The sequence below is a fragment of the Mastigoproctus giganteus genome, chromosome 8 (genome assembly GCF_048544385.1).
Source record: "Mastigoproctus giganteus isolate SK-2022 chromosome 8, ASM4854438v1, whole genome shotgun sequence".
Lineage (NCBI taxonomy): Eukaryota > Metazoa > Arthropoda > Arachnida > Uropygi > Thelyphonidae > Mastigoproctus > Mastigoproctus giganteus.
In genome coordinates this window covers 158094221-158121357 of record NC_143582.1, presented here as the reverse complement: position 1 = coordinate 158121357, position 27137 = coordinate 158094221, and the positions used below count along the sequence as shown (strand labels likewise).

At 38.1% G+C, this 27137-nt stretch overlaps 1 protein-coding gene across 1 annotated transcript in view; it reads left to right on the top strand.

Annotated features, from left to right (window-relative positions):
• LOC150081954 (E3 ubiquitin-protein ligase SHPRH) overlaps nucleotides 1-27137 on the top strand; it is a 504999-nt gene that overhangs the window by 216985 nt on the left and 260877 nt on the right. The window contains exon 10 of the mRNA XM_090380382.1: nucleotides 12-94. Within this exon, the coding sequence (XP_090236508.1) occupies nucleotides 12-94 (83 nt within the window). The remainder of the gene's footprint in view (nucleotides 1-11; nucleotides 95-27137) is intronic.

Genomic DNA, 27137 nt, shown 5'->3' with positions numbered 1-27137 from the left:
TTAATTTCTAGCTGTTGCATCCATTGAGGAGATTAAGGCAGGCATGTTGCCATCCACAAGCAGTAAGAGGACAGTTTTTACCTGTTCATAAATCGTAAGATATGTTCTTTTGCTCTAATTATAAGTAATTCTTTGATTAGTGTTATTTAATTTATAATTATTTTCATCTGCTATACTTTTCCAAATCTGACAGTAGATTCATACGGTTGATGTTACAACAAAAATTTCCATAATTTTCCTTCTTACCTCCCTCTGTAATGTTATCTTAATGATTATATCTTTAACTAGGATATGGAATATAAAATTTTTTTTTTATGTTAGTATTAACAAGGTGTTTCAAGGAAGCACAGCATATATGGCAACTCACCAAAAAAAAAAAAAAAAAAGATTTCCTCATTTTTTTTTCAACAACAATTCATCTAAACCTTCCTTAACATGTCAGTGATAGTAAGTTACCTGACAGGTGACCCTTGAAAATAACAATCCTGCATTAAATTAGTGATTAAAAAATTTGAAATTTTTTGTACCTTTTAAATATAGCCAAACCTTTACTACAGCCATCACTGAAGTGATATTTTTTAAGGTTTTTGCATAGCAAGTGAGCATGAGAAGATGACTTTCCAACCTTTTTTCAGCTATTAGCTTGCTAATCACTTATGGGTAATTCTTCACAAAGTTTGAATTATGTGATTGTTTGCAGTTTCAGGTTGCTTGCTTTTACTCTTCTTCTATTCAACAAAGATCAGCACTGTTATTCTAATTGTTTTTTTTTGTTTTTTTTTAAGATTTATTACTGTTTTCACATTATGAAATCATAAAGTTGCCAATATGTTATTAAACATCAAACCAACCAACAAACCAACTGTTTTCACAAAAGCTGAAACCTGTACTCTCTCAAATGGCCATATACTTTGCGGGAAACAACATACATACATACATATTATCAAATTTGCACAATTTGTATTGTGCTGAATTTGAAAAATTTTGAAAGAATATGAAAATGGAAGTGAATAAAGCAGCTAATATATACAGGTAGCCCTCATTTTGTGATGGTCCAATTTATGCCGATTCACAATTGCACTGATCACTAACCACAATGGCGTTTTTATTTTTATTTATTTATTTTTGCATATATATATATATATTTTTTTTTTTTTTGCAATTTTTTTATAAATTGAAAGTTTAAAATCGTCAGACAAAATTTATCGGCATCATATTATGCTATGTATCATGCACTGTTCATGTGATTTAGGACAATCTAAGCCAATCAGCAATTAACGCATCCATATCAGAGACGAGAAGGATTCCTGCCCTAAAATTAGCCACTCGTGGATGTGGGTGGTAAAGGTCAGTGCGGTGAAGCATTCAGTTGGTTGTTGTTTACACTATTTACATGTGTTGGAAATTTATTACGCTAACATTTTTTTTATAATTGTGCTATTAATAAATTAAATAATAATAGTAATAGCCGTGTGCAGGTTTTGCCATCATGTTATAAAGTTTTTAATTTAGTAGAATAAAGAGACTAAATTTAGTTTCTTTATTCTACTAAAGAAATAAAGAGACTAAATTTAATTTAGTAGAATAAAGGTAAAAGTAGTTCATTGAATCCTAGTGCAATATTCGGAGGATGGAATCTGGTGAAAGCCACCATAATGTGTGTAGGGCTATGAATATACCTCCATCGACTATTACTACAACTATGAAGAATGCTAATAAAACAAAACAATAGATGCAAAGTGGTAGGTAAAATTTTCGGTGCCCGGAACCTAACCCCGTGATTTCTGATTGACTCCATTATATAAAGGGTTCCATTTGCACGTCCCCACAGGAACCTAACTCTGACTTAAATCGAGGGCTACCTGTATATATATATATATATATATATATATTTAAGGTTGAAGTAATAAAGTGAGAGAAAAAAAACTGCTAACAGATGAATGTGTAAAGAACACAAGGTGCCAGAATTAATAGGAAAGAATAGAAAGAAAGAGGAGAATTAAAGGCGGATGATAGGGAAAGAATGTGAAGAACCTAAAAGATACATTGAATTATTAGAAATTAAAGGCTAAATTAATAAGCCAATCAGAAGGAAAGAAGCTATAAGGGAAAAAATGATTAATTAATTGCAAAGAAATGGCAAGCATCAAATAGAAGGTGAGAAAATAATTTGATGTTATAATAAACTAAAAATAAAGGTTAAAATATTTGATGCATGCTATAAAAGAATAAAAGATTGATACATAATGCAGGGACTACACATGATCATATATCAACAAACTGTGTTTCTATGCATACGTATAGTTATGGAAAAAAAATATTAAAGGGAAACTCTAAATAGAGCGGTGCACACAAAAAAAAAAAATTAAAAAAAAAAAAAATTAAAAAAAAAAAAAATGTAATAAAAGGAGGGCAAAAGCAAGATAATAATAAAATAAATAAAAGTGTGTGGAAAAAGTCAAATCTGAATAATAGTAGGTTGGTGAAATATAAAACATTTCTTCCAAATTATTTTTTATATTTCACCAACTAACTTTTACTCACATTTGACTTTTTCCACACACTTTTATTTAGTTATTTTTATTTCATTTTATCAATATCCTATCGCTTATTCAATTATCTTAAATTTATGGTGTTGTAAATCTATAAAAATAAGTAAAAAAAAAAAAAAAGGTAAACTGCAGCCATTATCAACCCACTGCAGAATGGAAGCCTCCTCAACAATTCATGCTGAGGGAAATGGACCGTAATCTGCCACGCTGGTCCAGTGTGGGTTGGCAGATCGACTGTATTTAGCAGTCAGGGGCTTGTACCCAGGTCTACTCAAGGAGTGTGTGCTATTGTGCTCCTGACCACTCGGCTATGGAGGGCGAAAGCAATAAAATCTTCTACAAAAATAAGTAGGTAGTCCCAACAGAATTGGGACTACCCTACTTATTTTTATAGAAGATTTTATTGCTTTTGCCCTCCTTTTAGTAAATTTTTTTTTTTGCATGCATTCTGTTTAGAGTTTCCCTTTAATATTTTTCTTCCATAACTATACATATGCATAGAAACGTAGTTTGCTGATACGTAGTTTGCTGATCAGGTGTAGTCCCCAAGATGAAATACCTGCATTAAGTATCAATCTTTTATAGTATGCATCAAATATTTTAACCTTTATTTTAATTCTCCTTTATTTTTAGTTAATTATAACATCAAATTATTTTTCCACCTCTATTTGATGCTTGCTATTTCTTTGCGATTAATTAATTTTTTCCCTTATAGCTTCTTTCCTTCTAATTGACTTATTAATCCAGCCTTTAATTTTGTATAATTTGATGTATCATTTAGGTTCTTCACATTCTTTCCCTGTCATCCACCTTGAATTCTTCTCTTTCTTTCTACACTTTCCTATTAATTTTGGCACCTGGTGTTCTTTACATATCCATCTGTTAGCACTTTTTTTCCCTCTTGCTTTATTACTTCAACCTCAAATATATGCTTTTGTATCATTTTGCAATTGCCATATAACTTTTATAACATAATTAGCTGTCTCCATATATGTCACTATTGTTCATTTTATCCAAACTTTACACACACACACACACACACACACTAATTGATCACTGAATTATGACCACCCCTATGAAAACTGAATGCAACACATTGACCACATGAGGTATGAGACAAATTGTGCGAGCTCGATGAACTGGTGCCTCAATTTCCCAAACAGCTGAACTGGTGGAGTGTTCAAGAGCTGCCGTTCTTAAAGTGTACCAGGACTGCCATCAAAATGGTCAAACAACAACCTGACAGCAAAATTGCAAATGTCAGAGAGAGGTTGATGTTAGAGGTTGAGCGCCGAGTTCGATGCCTCGTACAAGCGAATAGGCACAGCACTGTTGAAGAGTTGACTTCCCAATACAACATGGGCCAACCTGGAACAATATCTGGCATGAGCATGCATTGCACGCTCACACGTATGGCTGTACCAGCAGACAACCGCTACAGCATCCTCTCCTAACCCAGGTTCATCAGCGTAAAAGACTTGCCTGGTGCAAAGAGCATGCAAGTTGAACGTTAGAAGACAGGAAGAAGGTGTGCTGGTCAGATGAGTCACGTTATTTACTCCACGCAATGGGTGGTGATGTACAGATTTGGCATCAACAACATCCATCATGCATGGTATCAAAAGTGCAGGCCGGTGGAGACGGTTGTATGGTGTGGGGCATGTTTCACTGGCAAGAACTTGGACCCCCAGTGCATGTGGAACAATGTATTAGTGGTCTCCGCTATTGTCAACTACTTGCTGACTGTGTACAACCCGCTATGTTACACTTTTTCCTGAATGGCGATGATATCTTCCAAGATGACAATGCGCTGAGCCATCAGGTACATGATGTGCAGGAATGGTTTGAGGAACACAGTTCTGACTTCCAACATATCGATTGGACTCTGAACTCCCCCGATGTCAATCCTATAGAGCACTTGTGGATATGGAAAAGTATGCCAGGCGTCTGAATACACCAATCACTTCCATACCTGCATTGCTAGCTGCATTACACACAGCTTGGCTCGCCATACCTCCCGAACACTTCCAGCATCTTTTTTTTATTATTATTATTATCAGTTTATTCAACAAACACCCCTGTACAGAAATTATCTAGGAGGGTGGCTCATACATACATCCAACTAAACTTATTAGAGTGTAACATCGGATAAAATATCAGCAAATACATAAGATATATAAATATAGAGGAAAAATTACATAGATATAGAAATCATACATTCATAGAAAAATTACAAAATATTATACATACATAGAAAAATGACATCATCATTTACACTATGAATTGGTCCTCATTGTCATTCTCTGAACAAAAGGAATACCCTCAGTCCTATAAGAGTCTTTTGGAAACACAATATATCGCTCATTTAAGATTTTTATGAGTTCAAGGGCACTTGAAGTCTTTCTTGAATTACATTCTTGATCATATTTCTAGTTTCGACATTTATACAGATCCGCTGCAATGAGCTTCCTGTAAGTTTTCTCATGGCAGTACCTGTCCGGGTCTATTTTGAGGTCTCTAAACAGTTCCAGAGTATTGGCAGAAAACATCTGCCTTAATCCGTCTGTGTTATTGAGAGAAATTCGTAGACTATGAGGGGTTGTGGAAGCGGGCTCGAGGGCGGGGCCTTACTACAAGATTTTCAATTTGAGGGGTATCTAAACTCCTAGTGAGAAGTTGTGCTAGAGTGCAGATGTTACGTATTATGATCATCTGAATCCACGGAGCTGTGTTCAAGTTCGCGTACAGTATGGATTTCGAAATTGTGAAGGGCTTCCCGGCAATCCTATTTAACCACCGGAGCAACCAGTATTCCAGGCTGAGAAATTTCCTAATGTATTTGGAGCAGAGGACCAAATTGTCGAAGCATATAAGGATACAGGAATGATACATCTTTGGATATATTGGATCACTAGTTGCTGGTTTCGAATCCCAGTCTTATTTCCTGTCTTATAGCCCATATGGCAGCAAGAGTTTTTGTTCTCGTGTTCTGAAAGTGCCTTTGGAAGGTAAGGCCCTCGTCCCACATCACTCCTAGGTCGGTGTATGAGTTGACTTTCTTAATCTGTGCTCCATTAATAGATAATTTGATTTGATTTTTTATCTTCTTATTGTCAGTTGTGCTGACTTGTCTGAATTTAGCCATAAACCGATTTTACGTAGGTATGTCTCCAGTTCATACAGCTTAGTGTTGGCATGGAAATTCACGTCGGACACCAGAGATCCTCCTTTAGAAACAACAAAACATTTTATATCATCGGCGTAGGAAATAAAATTCTGATTCTGCGCCAGAAAAGGCTCCAGGGTGGCAGCAAACAGCAAGGCTGATAAGACACCTCCCTGAGGGATGCCCCAAGTGAGGGTGTATTCTGCACGGAATTCTTGGTGTTGTACAATTAGGTGCCTTGGCTTCAAAATGGTCTTGATGATCTGCAATAGTTTGCGCTCAATGCGGAAATAAACTTTCAATATGTTTTCAAGTGCAGGTAACGACACATTATCGAAAGCTGCCTTTATGTCAAGGAATATGATGTCAATTTGGGCTTTTTCATTTAATGCGTGCTGCATTCTGAAGAGAGTCTCCAACAGATTAGTAGTGGTGGATAATCTCGGTACTATAGTATGGAGGTGGGGTGGCCTGTGCACATACATCCAACTAAACACTGTTGGGTTAGAGCAGGAAGGATGGCTTTTTCAAAAAGTTTTAAAAGAGTACAACTGATGGATATAGGTCGAAAGTCTGAAGAGGCCTTAGGGTTCTTCTTTTGTGGCACCGGCCGCACAAAGTAGTGATTCCATCTCTGCGGGAGGACTCCATCTCAGGATGTTTTGGAAAATGTGCAACAGCACATGAACAATATAGGCACTGATATTTTTAAAATAAAGATAGGAAACCCATCGGGGCCGATCGTAGATTTGCTAGGCATGGAATTAATGGCATTGATGAGATCTCTAGAAATAGTGACTGTGGATAAAACATTCTCACAAACGCCTCCTCTCACTAAAATATGTGTGCCATATTCTCCAGCTGATATCCTTGGACATTTTTTGCTTTACCTTCAACTGGTGGCCTTTCAAAGCACTCCTTAGCCCAGTGTCCGAATGTGGTTTCTTCCATTTCAGATTTAGCGGCCTTTTTGCTCATGATTCTTTTTGAATGTCGAAGCTTTCTAATAACCTCTTCGTACCGTGAATGTCGTTTCTTTTTCAAGGAAATGGCTCTTTTTTTCTTGTAGTCCGTGAAGTCTTCATTCAATCCTGGTTTTTTTCCATCTCCTATAAGCCTTTTGCTTGGCCACAAACGCCTGTTTTAAATACTCGTTGAACCACGGTTTAGTTTTGTCGGTGACCCTTATCTCTTTTGAGGCACCCAGGTCAGCAGTAAATAGGAGCTCTTCCTCAATTAAGTCGGCAGCTTCTTCCACCGGTTTATTGTATAGAGCATTCCAGTTGTAGGTCTTGAGATGTTTTAAAATAATCTCAGGTCTAATGAACTTAAGAGAGCATATCTTCTTGGTTTGACAAGTTTGCTCATCAACGCATTGCTCACCTGCACTATTGGATAGGGAAATTTCACAACATATTGGGTTGTGATCTGACTGGAATTTAGTTTGAGGGGAGACATTTTTTATGTTTATCAGATTATGATATAATAAATCCAAATGCTGCTCTCCCCTAGTCAGAAGTGTATCAAGTAGGGTCAGTCCTAAGGTTTGCAGGATTGCATCAAGGTATTGTTTAGCTTGATCGTGTCTTGGGCTAGGCATGTTAAAGTCACCAGTTACAATCATGGGAATATCTGTGCCAAGATTCTCTGAAATCCACACAAGAAGCTCGGTCCTAGTGTCAGCACTGTGTTCCGGCTGAAGATAGATAAAGCAGACTTGAATTTCTTGAGCCTTCCTCCTGAAAGACATGGATATGGCTTCAAAGTTTCAGAATGACTTGGTTTAATTTTTGTAGAATGCAAACTTTCATGATAAAGGATTGCAACTCCTCCACCCCACTTATCTATTCTGCTGTTCCCAATAAATCTGTAACTGGAGGATTGTACCAGCAGATCCAGTTGCCTGTTATAATTTAGCCAAGTCTCCACTATACACATAAAGTCATATTCTTCAAGGAGTAGGCAGGTTTGCAATGTGTGCAGTTTGTTAACAACACTTCAAATGGTGTGGTATTCTCCAGAAGGGGCATTCTGTTGCTTTAGTGGCTATATAGGTTGATGTATACTACTGGTTCTCTGCACGTATGCAGTGTTCTTTTCTCAATATCTTTTAACTAGTGAACCCAGTGGCCAGTTGTTGTATTCAAGGATTAGATTTAGGTCATCAGGGGAGCATGTGAGCAAAAATGACGCATATGAAGGAGACCTTGTTTTCAGCTGTTTTATTTTTGTGTGGACTCCGAATCCTTGAGCAAACATTGTCTTTACGTCCTTTTTGACCCGCGGAGCCCTTTTTAGAATCAATTTCTATGGAGGAGCCATAGAAATGGTGGGGCACCACTATGCTGGTGCCCCACTCTGCCTCGTCGTCTGTCTGTCTCATACTACAATAATTTTGAAGCTAATGGCAGCAAAATGACTGAACGTCATCTGCTAGAGAATGCGCAAAATTCAACTTGGCAAATTTTTATTCAGATGTGATTTCTATTTTTCTAATTTATGTTTCTAATCTTTAATTTCATTCAATTTTTAGCTATTTTATTTTCCTGGAGCAGCTGCGGAGCCCCTGGGACGTGTACACGGAGCCCTTAGGGCTCTGCGGAGCACAGGTTGGGAACCACTGGTGTAGAGGGATGAGTTATTATTCCGGATCTGGCTACTGTGTACATTTGTTATGGAAGTTGCTCTTCAGTTGGTAGTCTTCAACATACTCTGATTCTGCTCTCTCCCATAAGTCTTCTGGGATAAGGTTTTCCTTGTATCCCCGGTTGATGTTATTTCTGCATATGTCTTCTGGGATAAGGTTTTCCTTGTATCCCCGGTTGATGTTATTTCTGCATATGTCAGCCTGGGATACTTTCCAGGGCACACTCTATCAGCCTCACATATGGCTGGAGAATAAGAGCTAGATAGGTCCTGTGGTAAGGGAGATGGGGAGGCTCGGGTAGAGGCCTTAGATCCTTGGTGCATATATTCTACCAGGGGCTGTTGCTCATGATTACCTATCATGGGTGGTTGCTCGATAAATACTCTAGTTTCCCTGTTTCGCTGATAGGCAGTGACAGGAGGGATATTTAATATGGCATCTTTTGGTCTATGTTCCACTAATGGTTCAGCTGAAGATTTGGAAACAAGCCGATTATGATATGCAACATTCTTCTCTTGAACAGCTTAACATATTTATTAGAAAACCACGGTTTAGTTAAAGGATGAGATTTTAAAGTGGAGTGGGGAATAAAGGATTCCATTCCTGCAAGAATAATTTCGCTGACACAATCTGAGCAAACGTTGACATCAGAAGTTTTGAAACAGTAATCTGACCAAGGAAAAGAAGAAAAGAAATCTCGCAGGTCATCCCATTTTGCATTCTTGTAATTCCAAACAACACAAGGTTGGGAAAGCCATGAGATAAAAGCTCCATTGGAGAAGAGACAATCACCAAGTTGTGATCTGAGGTGCCTAAAGGACCACTCACTTCAACCGTGTACTGAGATGAGCAGTAGTTAAATCAACTGATAACTGAGATTCTGTCAGAAAAAGTACATGGGATTTGGCAGACTGCAAGTGGAAATGGACATCGTTGAGATTAGAATTGAGACCACGTATATTTGTGAAATGAACTAGAAAGTGTTTGGGAAGTTTAGATCTTTTCACAGATAAGCTTACTCTGTTAGTTTGACAATTCATGGTGTATTCAATAGTAAGAAAAAGTTGGGGGGGGACATGCTGTATGAAGTAATGAAATTTTTGGATATGGAATACACATGGTAAGAATATACCCAGATCCTTGACATAACTTGGCCTCGACAATGCCCCCCCCCATACATACACACTACTCAGACTCCCTCCAGTCACTATCTGGCAGAGTAGAGGTATCAAGATTATACACTAGCTGATCCAGAAGCCTCCTAAAGAGTTACAAAAAGGTTTGGTCTGGTGTACCAACTAGTGGCCTGCTGCAAACGCCATTTTAGAGGTGTACCCTCGAAATGTAAGGAAAATTGGATCTCATCGTGATGTCTATCATAGTCTCAAAAGTCATCAGTCATACTGCATGATGGAAGAGATGGGGAAGGGTTGACTGGAACTTAGCTCTGGAGACTAAACATGGGTTCCACCACCTCAAGCCTCCAATAAGCAAAGCGATGGTATTGCACCAGATGATGTGAGTCATCTACCATTTAGTATTGCCTGGTAACACAGAGGGTGGCAATCCTCCATGTGGTGTGGTTGGCACACCTCAACCCCTGCTTGCGTTGGTTCACACCTGGTGGTCGCCCACAGTGTGCTTGTGCTTGGGGGTTATACCCAGGATTACTAACAGTCCCACCAGAGTGAAGATGCAAGCAGAGGATTTGCCTGTCACAGACCATCCGGATTTTGCCGAAATTGGGTCCACTTGGTCACCCGAATATCAGTTCCATCAGATTTTTAGACTCCCAGGTAGCAAGTACAGCTTGTCTGGCATATCTGAGAGAATGTCTGTGACAACCTCAAGGACCAAAGGTTGTTGCTTTAATGTCTTTAATTCCTGTTCTACTGCCCTGCCAACCTTTGTATCACTGCACACTTAGATATTAAGTTTTATATGCCTTTATTGGTATTATTAATAGGTATTGAAAATAAGTAGTGCAGCATCGAACCCAGAGGGACGTTACTAATAATATAAGACCAAGAGGGGCAGTGCCCACTAATAACTACTGTCTTATGCCTTTGAAAAATCCTTTTTTTTTTTTTTTTTTTTTTTTTTCATAGCTTGTCCCTAATGCCACTCTGCTCAAATTAAGTGCTATTGTGGAACATTGTTAAAAGCTTTACTAAAATCTAAGTATATGATGTTGTCAGAATTAATTTTTTGCATCCAGTTCATTTGTTACATCATAGTATCTAATAAGCTTGGTCAACAAGATTGCCTATTAACAAATCCATGCTGTGATTTTCATATAACTGTATTCCTGTCTAGACGGTCCCACATTAATTCTTTTAATCAGTGAATTGATCATTTTCCCCACAACAGGATCCAACTAAAGTGTCTAGTTTGAAGTGTAATTACTCACTTCTCCCATTGGTTTTCTGTTTGGATCAGGAATGTGTGAGACATTCACACATTCCTAATCCAAAGATGGTCTCATCATCATGGCTAAAGGTTTTCTTACCTTTTTTTTTTGCTGCCTTTCTTAATATAATTGAAGAGATTCCTTCCTCCCGAGATGTCTTATTTAATTTTATCAATTTCTCTTCTAATTCCTTCTGAGGTTATATAAAATAATTTATTTCTAAATTATAACTTAGTAAAATTCTGATTTCCTCTATTCCTAAAAAATTAATCACACATGATTGTTGATGCAAAATATTTATTCAGTTTGCCAGCAAACTGAATAAGATCATCAATAGTTGTGTATTATTATTACATAACTATTGATGATATATTATTAGAGGGAAAGAATGAACCGCATTGGCAGGCCAGTGTGGTTCATTCCTTCCTTCTAGTGTTAACAAAATTAAAGAAATCTCTGCAATTTTCTTTGCATTCTTAGTTAAAGGCTTTTTATGGGTAGGATGCTTTTACTTGCCTAACCTCCTTATTAATGTGCTTACAGACCATTTTGAATTTATTGTAGATTTCTTTGTCTTCTTATAATTTGTAATCATCCCATGCATTATTTCCCCCTGTGATTTCTGTTTAGGTCTAAACCTTGAACAGCATTTCTTTGTTCATATAAAATGCTTAACAGGTTGGAAAATGCTTAGACTTTACATTTCGTAACTAACATCATCAGTTGGTCCCACTGAAAAGAAATTCAGAAATCTAAGACCATTCTGATCACCTTTATGAAAGTACATCCCTTCCCCTGTTAATTACAGACATATTAGCTTAGCTTCTGTTATAGGGAAAATTATGGAGTATATAGTTAAAGAAGTAATGCAGGACAATCTAGACAGAATACAACCAGTGCAGTAGCCATAAAATTAGCAGAAGGTATACTCTGTGAATATTATGTATGCAGAGAGTATATTGTGCTTATTAATCGAATTCCAGAGGATGTACAGCATATACCCGTGTGTGTGTTGGGGGGGGGTTATACTTACTTATACAGGGTGTCTCAAAAATACACGGCATAACTTCAGGAATGAGTTCCTCATATGTACACAATAAAAATATTTTATATCAACATAGTTCCGGAAATGCTTGGTTCCCAAGTTATTAACTGGAATGTCTTATCTCCCGCAGGTGATTTCCTTCATCAAAAGCTACTGACAGAATCTAGTATTTTTCCATTCCGACCATGTACTAAAATCAGGAGCAAGCAGATATGCACTTTATGTACGGTTTGGCAGACGGGAATGCTCTGGAGGCTCGTCATTTGTACCACGAAAGGTTCCCAGAACGAAGATGTCCAGACAGAAAAACGTTTGAAGGTATCCATCGCCGCCTTTCTGAATATGGGATCTTTACACCTTGTGCTGCCGACAGAGGACGACCAAGATCTACGATTCTTGAAGTAGAGGAGTGGACCAACTGCCTGGCCTCCATGCTCACTGATTTAAACCCACTAATTTCTTCTTGTGGGCCCTGGTAGTTGATGTGAAAAACTCTCTGCAGTCGAATTGTTGCAGGTTGTGAGACAATACGAAGCATGCCAGGAATTTGGCATCATTTTCACGGCATCATCTTCATGAGACGTCAATGTGAGGCCTGTATTCAGGCAGAAGGTGGATATTTTGAACAATTACTATAAGGTGATATGAACAGCTAAGTGTCATAGACAGATCTTCAAAACTCGGAAACCAAGCATTTCCGGAACTATGTTGATATAAAATATTTTTATTGTCTACATATGACTCATTCCTGAAGTTATGCCATGTATTTTTGAGACACCTTGTATATAAGGCATATATATATTAAAAATAATGAAACTATAAGTATTGCCTAAGAATCAAATTCTAATAAAATTTATATTTTAATTTTCTGTAAATATTTTAATATTTGTTTTTTCATGTCTTTCAAAAACCAGAAGGTGTATGCTATTCACCTAACAAAATCCAGAGGGTATATGGTGTATACCCACATGTAGTCAAAGCATGAATTTGTTAAGGGGTGATCTTGTATATGGTGCTCCATAGCCAGGTGGGCAGGAGCAGCAGTGCATAGCACATGCTTCTTGATTAGACCGGGGTTCAAGCCCATGACCACCAAACACGGAGGATGTGGAAAGGTCTGGGAATGACACCAAATATCTCCGGAGCAACATGGCCTTAGTTGCTAATGCTCCTAAAAACCAAATAAACAACAAACAATCTTGTATGTAATTTTTGATTTCAGGAAAGCTTGAGTTTGCTGTACAAATTGAAGCAGTATGGCATTAAGGGCAAGTTGCTACTTTGCATAAAGGGATGGTTGAAAGGGAGAATATAGAGAGAGTGGTAATCAATGGACACTGCTCTTCATGAACTAATGTTATTAGTGGAGTCCCCCAAAGTTTGGTGTTGAGTCCATTGTTGTTTTCTGTATTTATCAGTGATATTGGTGAAGGTATATCAGGCTTAATGTCCAAGTTTGCAGATGATACAAAAGTTGGCAGGGTTGTTAATGACAGTATGCTACTTCAACAGGAGCTAGAAAAGTTGGGCAGATGGGCTGAGAGGTGGCAACTGAAGTTTGGAAAATGCATAGTACTGCATATGGGTATCAGTAACGTACCAACTGTGCAGCACTATACTCAGGGTAGTGGAAAATGAAAAAGACCGAGGGGTAATTGTGCAGTCAGATATAAAGTTTTCTGAGCAGTGCAGACAGGCTGCCATAATGGCTCATGGAGTCTTGTCAATGATATACAGGAAGGAGGCAGTTATCCCTTTGCATAAGGCAATGATCAGGCCATTGCCTTGATTACTGCATACAGGTCTATAGGCCTCATTTTAAGAAAGTTTAGAACTGCTGGAATGAGTATGGAGAAAGCAACGAGATTTGTGATGGAAACAAAGGGATGCTCTTACGAAGAAAGGCTTAAGTTTTGCAAATTGCAGCATCTGTAGAATAGGCACCTGCAAGATGATCTGATTGAAGTGTATAAGGCCTTGAATGGTTTGAGCAAGCTCAATGCTGATGGGATTCTTCCTCTTGCCCAGATTGTGCACCTGAGAGAGTGCATAAATTCAAATTGAGGAATGACAGTTTCAGAATAGATATGCAGAAATTTTCCTTTAGCCAGCAGATAGTTGATTGCTGGAACAAACTTCCATTGGTCATTGTGGAAGTTGATAGTTTAAATAAATTCAAGGAAGAACTGGACAAACGTTTGCAACAAATGGATTGGGGAAGTGGGATTTCTTTTTTTTTTTTGGCTGATGCTGTATAAGCTTTCTTTCTTGCATCATATGCCTCTATTAATGCCAGTGACCAATCTTATTATATACTATGATGCAGTAACAAAGGAACTGGGTTTAAAAATAATTTTGATATCATATACTTGGATTTCAGGAAAGTTTTTGAATCTGTTGCACATAAAAGCACTGCTGTTCAAATTGAAGCAGTATGGCATTAAGGGCAAGTTACTGCTAAGGGTAAAGGGATAGTTAAATGGGAGAAGACATAGAGTGGTTATCCGCGGGCACTGTTCTTCATAGACTAATGTTAACTTTTACAGAACTCTATTACAGTGGAGTTCCCCAGTGTTCAGTATTTGGCCCATTATTAGTGATATTGATGGAGGTATATTGTGCTTAAGCTACTGCAACAAGATATAAAAAAAAATTAAGCAGGTGGGCTGAGAATTGTAGTTGAAGTTTAATATTGACAAATTCATGGAACTGCATATGGGTAGCAGAATTCCCAGATTAATGTAACAACTGTGTGGTACTACACTCATGGTAGTACCACACAGTTAGTACATTAATAGCACAAACAATAGCATCACAGAGGGTGGTCTTACCAAGAAAGGTTTCCATCTGCAAATTGCAGCATCTGGGTACTAGGCACTTGCAAGTAGATTGAGGTGTTTAAGGCTTTGAATGGATTGAGCAAGTGTTAATGGCATCATCTTCATTCTCAGACTACACATGTGAGGGCGTATAAATTTAAATTGAAGTAGAATTGTTGCAGAATAGATGTGCAGAAGTTTGCTATCAGCTAGGGGATAATCAGTTGGAAAAACCTCCATCTGTTGTTATGGAGGTGGGTTTGAATAAATTCAATGAAGAACTGGATAAATTATTAGAGGCGATGGACAGATGATGGATTTTTTTTTGTCTTTTCTTTATAAACTTGTTTTCCTGCATCATTTGCAACTACTAATACTAATCTCTCCAGGTCTGAATTTTTTGACATCTGGTCAAAAATCCATATTTTTCATATTTAATCCTAACTTTCAGTTTTTTTTTCTTAACATTACGCTCTCTACTCCGAAGTAAATTCCCAGATTGCACATTCTTAATATCATTTGTTCCAACAAGTATAATAGGATCACCTTTGTATCATGAATGATGATAGCTGTTCTACAACCACATTAACTTTTAACATAATTTAAAATCTCTCAGACATACTCTGGCCATTTTCCAGCTGTCCTTTTTGAATAATTTCCTTTTTCCCATATAATAACTACTTCCTGTGGTACCAGCACTTTCTCTCTTTTGGGATGCCATTGTGTTGTCTTTTGCACATGAATAGGACCTAGCACTGGGCTTGGCACTTCAGTGGTTGAACAGTCTCTCACTTCAACTTCTTTAATGGCAATCACCCCCATTCTTCAAGTTCTCATTGCTTATCAGAATGCTGAGTTTGTATTTATTTTCCTAACACTCACTGCACTGAAAACACACAAAGGCATCCCCTTTGCCTGTATCATACTGTTATAACTGAGGCTACTCATGAACTTTTTACAATTTGTAATAAATTAGAAGAGTAAAGATAAAATGAAAGAATTTTTTTCTGAACTCTATTACTGAAGTATTCTAATACTTAGTGAACTTTTAATAATATATTGAATTGTCCTCAGAATAATTATAACTGTGCTATCCTTTCCTTGTTTTTTGTTGCTAATTTATAGACGTTTTATTTGCTAGCTGTTATTTAATTTGTAAAGCAACTCTCTCTCTCTCTCTCTCTCTCTCTTCCCCCCTCCCCTTCCCTCCCTCCCACTAGCACATATGAAAAAATGAATAATGCACAGTACACTATCGTCATCTCATATGTATGAAATGCAATTGTTAGGACACTGCGCTGGCCTGTTGGAAGTGCTAACGTTTGAAAGAGTGAAAATTAGAAGAGGCATATGATGCAAGAAAGGAAGCTTAAGGAAGCATCAGCCAAAAAAAAAAAAAACCCTTCCTGTTTCACCCATCTATTCGCTCCAAATGTTTGTCCACTTCTTCCTTGAATTTATTTAATTATCAGCTTTCACGAGAGATGGAAGTTTGTTCCAGCAATCAGCTACCCGCTGGCTAAAGTCAAATTTCTGCACATCTATTTGACAACTGTCTTTCCTTAATTTCAATTTATGTCCCCCCTCAGGTTTGTAATCTCAGCAAGAGGAAGAATTCCATCAGATTGAGCCTGCTCAATCCATTCAAGGCCTTATACAGCTCAGTCAGATAACCTCACAGGTGCCTAGTCCACAGATGCTGTAATTTGCAAAACTTAAGCCTTTCTTTGTAAGAGCACCCCTTTGTTCCCCTCATCAGTCTTGTTGCCCTTCTTTGCGGGCGCCTCTGTAGCCAGGTGGGCAGGAGCAGTAGTGCGTAGCACATGCTTCTTGATTAGACTGGGGTTCGAGCCCGTGAGCCACAAATACGGAGGATGCGGAAAGGTCAGGGAACGACCACCGCATATCCCCAGAGCAATATGGCCTTAGTTGCTAATGCTCCTAAAAAAAAAAAAAAAAAAAAACCAAACCAAGCCCTTCTCTGCTCATTCCAGCAGCTCTACATCTTTACTAAAATGAGATTTCAGAGCTGTACGCAGTACTCAAGGTGTGGCACAATCATTGCCATATACAAGAGGATAATCACCTCCTTATCCCTGCTAGCAAAATTTCTGTATATCATTGACAAAGATCCCATGACCTATCCTTGCGGCCTGTCTGCACTGCTCAGAGAACTTCATATCTGACTGCACAATTACCCCCCCCCAGGTCTTTTTCATTCTTCACCTTCATGACTGTAGTACCACACAGTTGGTATGTTTTCTTGGGTTACTGCTACCCATATGGAGTACTTTGCATTTGTCAATGTTAAACTTCAGTTGCCACTTCTCAGCTCCTCTGCCCAACTTTTCCAGATCCTGTTGCAGCACCATACTGTCATTAACAACCTTGCCAACCTTTGTATCATCTCCAAACTATGCCATTAAGCTTGATATATCTGATGATATTTTAAGGAGTCCTTATGTGTTGTGATGTAATGACTAGATCGTAGATATAGCTTAGCTTAATTTTTTACCACTCACCTCATAGTAATCCGCTTAGTTGGTTGAAAGTTTTGCCACGTGCATAGTGGTTAAGAGATTCTAATAACTTATGGGGATTATAAATTTAAAAATTAAGTTATGGGCTTTAAAAATTTTTCTAAGAAAGGAAAATGCACCTTCCATTCTATGGTTCTCTAATTAAAAGAAATTAAATGAAGTGAGATAAAAGCTAATAGCTGTGCACGAGCGACTTTCAAAATCGTCTTCAGTTAGCTATAGTAGGCAGGGGAGAGCGCGCGAGTGTGTTATATACAGGTTGAGTTCCCAAAATGCATTTCAGTGCACATGGAACCTTAATATGTGCTAAATTCCAAATAGGGGAGAAGTTGGCGGGAATCTTTTTGTTTAATATTTTAAGTGATGTTTGGTGCTTAAACCACTCGATGATGAGGGCTTCGTTTTGAAGGATTTTATAACTGGAATTTAGTTTAATTATTGTGATTGCTGAATCGATGAGTGGGTTATGATTATAAGATTTAACATGTTGTGTTAGTTCTGTACTTGCTAAATTAGATTTGAAGCTATTAAAGTGGTAGTATGCATGCGTGTTAGAAATTTTTGATGTCTCGAATTTTGCTGTTGTACTGCCTATGTAACATTCTTGACAATTTGATTGGCATATAATCAAATATATAAATAATGTTATTATGATCTTGTATCCCATACTCGTATGTTGTCTTGTATGAATTGAATTTAGAACTTAATTTGTTATAAAATGTAAATATTAATTTGATATCGGTATTTTTAAAGATCTGTTGAAGTCATCTAGCATATTGTTGATAGTATGGAAGGGCAATTAGGGGTTTGTGTATCTTATTCTTATTCACGTGGTTATTAATTTTGCTTGGGTTATTAGTATTATTATGGACTTTGGTGATGGTTACTTTTATTTGTTGTAATGGGTATTTCCTACAATGAATTTTTTGGTGAGGTATTGCAATTCTGTTTATGTTATTTGGTTTTTAGAAGCATTAGCAACTAAGGCCATATTGCTCTGGGATATGCGGTGGTCATTCCCTGACCTTTCCGCATCATCCGTATTTGGTGGTGACGGGCTTGAACCCCGGTCTAATCAAGAAGCGTGTGCTACGCACTGCTGCTCCTTCCCACCTGGCTACGGAGGTGCCTATTGCAGTTCTACGGATAGGTCTGTTTGTGTGTGACTATATTTGATAGCGTTGTATATCTGATTGTATAGAACTGCTTTTTTGATGTATAGAGGATGGTGTGAGTGGTAATGTAAGAATTTACCTGTATGTGTGTTCTTTCTGTATATTTTGGTGCATAAAGATGTACCTATTTTGTATATAGTGAGGTTTAGAAAATTTAATTTTATTATCAGTTTCTACTTCGAGGGTAAATTTGAGTCTCTCATGTGTTGTATTAAACGTGTTCAGTAAAGTATCGATAGTGGTTTTGTTGCCTATTAAGAGGACGTCATCCGCGTATCTCATATGTAGTTTAATCCCTGGGAGAAAGGGTTGGAGTATTTTTTCTTCAATAGAAGCGAGGTAGATTTCGGATAAAGGGGCAGAGATACCGAGGCCCATGGGGAGGCTGAAAATTTGTTAGGCATACTGCGCATGCCTATTTGCTGGAGGGTGTGTAAATTAATTTGTTTGTCGGCTCTGAGTCTGTTAAACCTGTTGCAAACTCTGTATGCATCCTGTCGTTGAATCTGACAGGATGCGTAACATTTTCTTTATATATGTATTTTTGTCCATGATTGCGATGGTGTCGCCTTTGTCTGCCTTTTGTATTACAATGTTCGGAATTTTCATGAAATCTCGTATGTGGGTTAATTGTTTTTGGTGAATATTAGGTTTACTAGTTAATTGGGAGTTAAAAACAACTTTGGTTTCATATATGATACACTGGGTGGTTGTCAAGTTTAGTTTGTATTTCAACTCTACACAAACATTTTCCCCTAATGAACTTTCTAGTCTAGAATATGGATTCAATTTCGCCATTAACAGCAACCACTACCCAGTTAAAGACGCCATGATTGAAATACAAACTAAACTTGACAACCACCCAGATAAATATCGTATCACACATGAAACCAATGCTGTTTGGTCATGAGTCTCATTAGTTCAGCTGACATCCATTTGGACCTAAACCTAGAACAGTATTTCTTAGTTGAAAAAAAGCCCAGTAGCTTCCAAGACTACTTCCTTGAATGCTTCCCATTTAGAATTTGCTGTTGGTAGCATCATCAGTTGGTCCCACTCTATTTAATTTAAAAAATCTCTGAGACCACTATAGTCACCTTTACTAAAGCAAATACTGTTCTAGGTTTAGGCCCAAATGGATGTCAGCTGAACTAATGAGACTCATGGCAGAACAGCATCGGTAAATCCCACATCAGTACACTGTGATCACTGCCACCCAGTGGCTCCTTTATCTGTAAACTCCTAATGCATGAAAAATCACTGCTGATAATTAGATCAAGAGTGTTAGTCCCTCTGGTTGCCTCTCTAACATGTTAATGTAGAAAACAATCATCCAATAAATCCATAAAAGCCTTGCTAGTGACCAACCTACAATTTACACTCAATATCTGGGAAGTTAAAATCTCCTATTATAAGACAATTTGATTTACTGGCTCATTCTATTTCTCTGTATAATTGTTCATTGTACACATGGGAGGTATTAGGCCTATAACACACTCCTACTCTCATTTTTTCTTTCTCAGTGCATATATCACACCAAACTGACTAAATATTGCACTGTCCACTCGTGTAAATTCGATGCACTGTCTTAGATTTTATGTGTTTCTGAACTAACAGCATAATTGTTCCTCCCTTCCTATCGTTTCTGTGCATGTTGCACTCCCCCAAATTCCAGTCATTCTGCATTCCTTATATCTGTGTGACACCATATTACTGATATCCCAACATTATCTGCCTTTGATGTCTTGACCAGCACTTCAAATTTATCAAATTTATTTACTATACTCCTAGCATTGGCATACATGCAATATACCTGCACCTGTTTTACTCTTAGTTACTCTAACACAACCCATGTATTTACATGTTTCATGACTCCCAGCAGTCTCTGAAATCCCCCGCACCTTGTTTTCTAGGCTGCTGCTCATTTCAATAGAAGCAGTGCAAGAATTACTCTCACCTCTGGCAGCAGCTACTGTTAATCTGTTAGTCCGTGTATTGTGGAGCTTTAACAGTTGTATTATTTGTTGCTATAACAGAAGACTCGAAAAAAAAAAAAAAAAACTTTTTAAGTATTAACTTATTTTATTGTTACCGTAACAAAAATGAATAGAAATCATGATCATTGAACATTCCAATCGGATAAAAAATAACATCTTTAAACTTTATAAGCACCTATTTGGATTTAAGTAAGCAATTAACCCACGAAACTGGAGGCATAAATAGGAAATCGTACTATTCACAGTTATTTTTTCCTCTTATGAGCAGAATGGTCCTCCCTTATCAGAAACAAGCAATAGTCACCCATCATTGCTAGATCCCATCGTCTTTGATATCTCTATTCCATAGTGTGGATATCTTGCTGGAATCATTCCTCCTGCTTGTTACTGACAGATCCCAAGTTGTCCGGAAGAAGTCCAGGTTTGAATGTAGGAAATGTATCTTCAGTGACATTCAGCATCCTAACTGTTGATAGTTATGCTACAATTCTTCTATCAACTCTTTATATTTCTATACTTTTTTATTCCCTCAAAACCCACTAACAACAGCTCTGAAGGATTTCTACTCAGCTAATTCAGTAGCGTTAACTTTAGTTTCAAAGATTTCATCCTTTAAAAGCTGTCTAAATTGTGGGTCTACGAATATACCCTCCTTCAACTTTGCATCACTAATTTTTGGAAACTGGCCTTTTAAGTACTTAAAATCTTTACTATTTTTTCCCAGAGCTTTTACAAAATTTTTCATGAGATCTGACTTAATGTGCAAAGGAAGGAGAAGCACCATTTCAGGTTTTGCCAAAGGCATGCATTTGATGTTGAGTTTCCCAGGAACATATTCTTCTCTGATGGACCATTCCTTCACAATATAATGATGTTCTACTATCCCATACTCGACGTTCTTGATGTTCTACTGCTCGGCTATTCCATAAACACAGTCTGCACAGGTGGTATCATCACCGTCCTCTCCACACGGGATTTGAACCAGGGTGGAGCCCCTGGTTCAAAACCCGTTGATGACGCGAGAAACTTTAATGGGCTGTTTTCACCCCATGGCTGAGTTAATCAGTCTTGGGCATAGGTAGCAGGGTTGTTTCCTATAGAAACGGGGGTTTTTTTGTCCAGCAAAACAGGCAAATCGACCAGAGAACACATGCAATTTACAGACTCAAATGCGGGTTTATGTAATTAATTACAGGTAACCCTAATATAATATATATATTTTTTTAACCCATAAACACAGGAAACAGCAATACTTATTAAAACCATCCTGTAGTCCAAGCAACAAAGCTATTACTTATAAATCATTACAGATTTTCCAACAATATTTCTTATAGTTTAAGACAATTAATAGCAATGACATGCTATCATAGGTTTCTTTCATTGCCACTGAATAGCCACTGGGACCGATGGTTTGATATTACCATTATAGCAAAACTGCTTTTAAACTCAGTTTAGAAAAATCGATGAATAATCTCCATTCTTCAGGATTGTATTCCAACCTTAGTAGTTCATCCATTAATCAGTTTACATCTTTGCAGACACAAAGAGAACCTTCCTTTGATAATAACCCACAAACATTTCATTTCAGTTTTTAAACACAGAAATCATTGTGGTTTTTGCCAGCAAATTCCACTGTTGCTATTGTTATTTTTTTTTTGGTTTTTAGGAGCATTAGCAACTAAGGCCATATTGCTCCGAGGATATGCGGTGGTCATGAAAGGTTTCTTTCATTGCCACTGAATAGCCACTGGGACCGATGGTTTGATATTACCATTATAGCAAAACTGCTTTTAAACTCAGTTTAGAAAAATCGATGAATAATCTCCATTCTTCAGGATTGTATTCCAACCTTAGTAGTTCATCCATCAATCAGTTTACATCTTTGCAGACACAAAGAGAACCTTCCTTTGATAATAACCCACAAACATTTCATTTCAGTTTTTAAACACAGAAATCATTGTGGTTTTTGCCAGCAAATTCCACTGTTGTTATTGTTATTTTTTTTTTGGTTTTTAGGAGCATTAGCAACTAAGGCCATATTGCTCCGAGGATATGCGGTGGTCATACCCTGACCTTTCCACATCCTCCGTATTTGGTGATCACGGGCTTGGACCCCTGTCTAATCAAGAAGCGTGTGCTATGCACTGCTGCTCCTGCCCACCTGGCTATGGAGGCGCCTCCACTGTTGCAACCTTGATCCTAATAGCTCAGCCTCTTGCTTGGAAAGATTTAAATCCCTAACAAATCATTAAGTTTACTTTGCTCAATTTAATGTGGGGATTTGTCATTTTCAGGATTGTAACTAGGATCGGCAGACGGCGAGAGGGGAAAGAATGGGCTCTAGTGACTCTTGCTCTTCTTCTTCTTCCAGAATAGTGATTTATTTATATACAGATTTCTTACTCACAAGGTGCACAGACCCTAATATTGGCGAGAATGCTGAGAGTTACAGAATCAATACAAAACAGTAAAAATCAATACCAAAACTAGAATTAAAATATATACAAAATTTAGATTAAGAAAATGGAGTAAGGATCAAATTCTTATACATAGATTAAGTGTAAAATCAATGTTGTAATTATTCAGTACCTGAAGGAAACGAAACAGAGGACTACCAAGTAAGTGTTGAGTACGAGGGACAGGCAGTGAGAAATTAATTTTATAACGAGAATTCAAATGGGGGTAAAATGAAAGGTATTTGTTCTAGAAAGATGGAGAATCAAAATTTATGATTTTGTAGACAAAGAGAGACCCATGGAGTTGTCTAGAGTGAACAGGAACAATCCTGAAGTGACCACAAAGAGCTCCATAGTTTTGACTGTGAAAGGCAAGGCAATTGAGAGTCATCTACCACACTAGGTGGTAGATGACTCTCATCAACCGGTGCAATACCACCACTTTGCTTATTGGAGGCTTGAAGAGGTGGAACCCATGTTTAGTCTCTAGAGCTAAGTTCTGGTCAACCATTCTCTATCTCTTCCATCATGTAGTATGATTGATGACTTTTGAGGTTATGATGAACATCGTGGCGAGATCCAATATTCCTTACATTTCGAGGGTACAGCTCTAAAACGGTGTTCGCAGACCGGCTAGTTAGTGCTCTGAACCGAACCTATTGGTTACTCTTTAGGAGGCTTCCGGATCAGTTAGTGTATAACCTTGTTACCTCTACTCTGCCAGATAGTGACTGGAGGGAGTCCAAGTAGTGTGTATGCAGGGAGCATTGTCGAGGCCACATTATGTCAAAGATCTGGGTATATTCTTACCCTATGTACGCCATATCCAAAAATTTCACTATTTCATACAGCATGTCCCACCCACTTTTTCTTACCATTGAATACACCATGAATTGTCAAACTAATAGAGCAAGCTTATCTGTGAAAACATCTAAACCTCCCAAGCACTTCCTAATTCATTTCACAAATATACGTGGTCTCAGTTCTAATCTCAACGATGTCCAGTTCCACTTGCAGTCTGCCAAACCCCATGTTCTTTTTCTGACAGAATCTCAGTTATCAGTTGATTCAACTACTGCTCATCACAGGTGCCCAAATTATTCTCTGTATGATTCCTTTCGCCTCAATCGTGGTACTTGTGCATATTTCCATTCTGATATTCCCTGTCAGAGAGTTTGCAATTTGGAATCTCTTCTCTTTGATCTTCTCTCGCTTAAAATCTCTCTACCTCATTGCCTCAAATTCATCTGTTGTCTCTACCGTTCTCCCAATTCCACTAATCACTTGAAGCTCTTTGACTTCCTCGCTTTGCAACTTGACTTTCTCCAGTCCAACTTTCCTAACAGTAAGGTAATTTTCCTTGGTGATTTTAATGTTCACAACTCCAGCTGGCTTCCGTTTTCTAGTCACATCGACCCAGCTTGTCGAGATGCTGAGGCTTTTGCAATTACTAATGACCTTGCACAGATTGTTCATTTACCTAGAAGAATACCAGATAATCCTAATCATACAGCCAATACGCTTGATCTTTTTCTCACAAACAATCCTTCTAAGTACACGGTCGAAGTGAGAGGTCCTTTAGGCACTTGGGATCACAACTTGGTGATTGTCTCTTCTCCAATGGAACCTTTATCTCATGGCTATTCTCAACCTCGTGTTGTTTGGCATTACAAGAATGCAAAATGGGATGACCTGCGAGATTTCGTTTCTTCTTTTCCTTTTTCAGATTACTGTTTCAAAACTTCTGATGTCAACGTTTGCTCAGATCGTGTCAGTGAAATTATTCTTGCAGGAATGGAATCCTTTATCCCACACTCCACTTTAAAATCTCGTCCTTTAACTAAACCATGGTTTTCCAATAAATGTACTAAGGCTCTTCAAGAGAAAAATATTGCATATTGTAATTGGCTTGTTTCTAATTCTCCAGTTTCATTTTCTGCCTACACCAAAGCTTGCAACAGTTGTAAAGCAGTTATTAATCAGTCCAAACTAGAGTTTGAACAGGCTAAGAGTAGAAAACTTGCTTCTTGCCCTAATGGTAGCCGAGCATTCTGGTCTCTTGCCAAAGCTATTGGCCGCAACTTTTGCCCATGTTTGCTCCCACCTCTGTCCAAACCAGATGGTTCTGTTGCCACTTCAGCCAAGGATAAAGCTGACCTGCTAGCATCCCATTTTTCTTCCAACTCATGTATTAATGATCTTGGTAAAACACCTCCCAGCATTCCCAACACTCTCCATTCAATGCCTCCTGTGGTCTTCCGTCAAAAGGATGTCAGAAGGATTTTGACGAATCTCGATGCTAAGAAAGCTCCAGGTCCCGATGGTATTTCTCCACTTGTTCTCAAAACCTATGCTCCTGAACTTACTCCTATTCTTTTGCCGCCTTTTTTCACTTTCTTATTCCAAAGGTGCTTTTCCTGCTGCTTGGAAATTTTCTCATATCCAGCCAGTTCCTAAAAAGGGTGACAAATCCCTCCCATCCAATTATCGTCCCATTGCAATTACTTCTACTCTTTCTAAAGTAATGGAGAAATCAATTAACTGCCAACTCTTAAACTACCTAGAAACCTTCCGTCTGATCAATGATTGCCAGTATGGATTCTGTCAGTGTCGATCCACTGGTGATATTCTTGCTTATGTTACCCATTTATGGACTAATTCAATGGAAAGGTTCGGGGAAACACAAGTAGTTGCTCTTGACATCTCAAAGGCCTTCGATTGTGTTTGGCATAAAGGTCTTCAAACAAGCTTCTATCTTATGGTTTGCCAACTGTTTTTAGTAATTCGTTATCCATTTTTCTCTGTGATCGCTCACTGAGGGTGATGGTAGATGGCTCTCTGGCTTCTTACTTCTCCACTAATGCCCGTGTCCCCCAAGGTTCAGTTCTTTCCCCCACTCTTTTCCACTTGTATATTAATGACCTTCTTCCATTGACTGGAAATCCTATCCATAGTTTTGCCGATGATAGCACATTGCATTCCACTTTCCATTTTGAGAAACCTTGTCCTGCTCAATCAGCTTCAATTTCTCGAAAATCTGCTACCAATTCCTTAAATGCCGATCTTCAGGTAATTCTCCAGTGGGGCAAAGACAACTTAATTGATTTCAACCCTTCTAAAACTCAGTCTTGTCTTGCAAAAAGGATTCTTCTGCTCCTATGCTTATCTTTAGTGACATTCCGATTTCTAGGAAAAATGATATAACTCTTTTGGGGATTACCCTGACTTCTAATCTCTCTTGGCTCAAGCACATTACAAATATTGCTTCCTCCGCATCTAAAAAACTTGGTTTTCTCTTTTGCTCTCGCCGTTACTTTTCTTCCAAACAGCTGCTCACTCTGTATAAATTCCAAATCCGCCCTGCCATGGAATATTGTTCCCACATCTGGGGTGGTGCCCCCAAAACCTCTCTCAGGCTTCTTGATTCCATTCAGAAGAGGGCAGTTAGGTTAATTAATGATTCATCTCTAACAGAGTCTCTACACTCGCTCTCTCATAGACGTACTGTTTCTGCTGCATGCCTCTTCTACAGATACTTCCATGGGCACTGTTCTTCTGAATTGGCTTCTATAATTCCCGCTCTCTCTTTCAAAACAGTCCAAATACGTGCCGCCACCAGCCAACATCCATTTACTGTCCAACTTCAAACTCACAGAACCAACTTTTCATCTTCCTCGTTTATTTATTCAACTGCCGTTTTCTGGAACAACCTTCCTTCATACGTATTTCCTGAAAATTACAGTCTACAGAAGTTCAAGTCCATTGTCAACAAATATCTTCTTTCGTCTTCTCAACCTCCAACCCAAGCAAGGTATTAAGTACTATAGTTTCTAATACGTCTCGTGTTTGGATTTTACAGAAAAAAAAAAAAAAAAAATTCGATAGCAGAAGAATTTAATGAATTTAATTTAAATTCGCTCAAGTCTGTGAGAAAGATATTCACGCTGTGGGGACCAAATAATATCACAATATTCAAAAATGGGAAGTATAAGCTGCTTGTAGAGAAGCTGCTTATACTTCCCTTTTGGTTTGAGCGAGAATAAACAGCTTGTTCAAACCATTCAAGGCCTTGTACACCTCAGTAAGATCACCTCGCAGATGCCTAGTCTCCAGACACTGCAATTTGCAGAACTTTAACTTTTCTTGGTAAGAGAAACCCTTTGTTCCACTCGCCTGTTTCGTTGCCATCATTTGTACTTGTTTCAGCAGCTCTTCATCCTTCTAAAATGAGGTCTTTAGACTTGTATGCAGGACTCAGGGGGCGCCTCCATAGCCATGTGGGCAAGATCAGCAGTGCGTAGCACATGCTTCCTGATTAGACTGGGGTTCG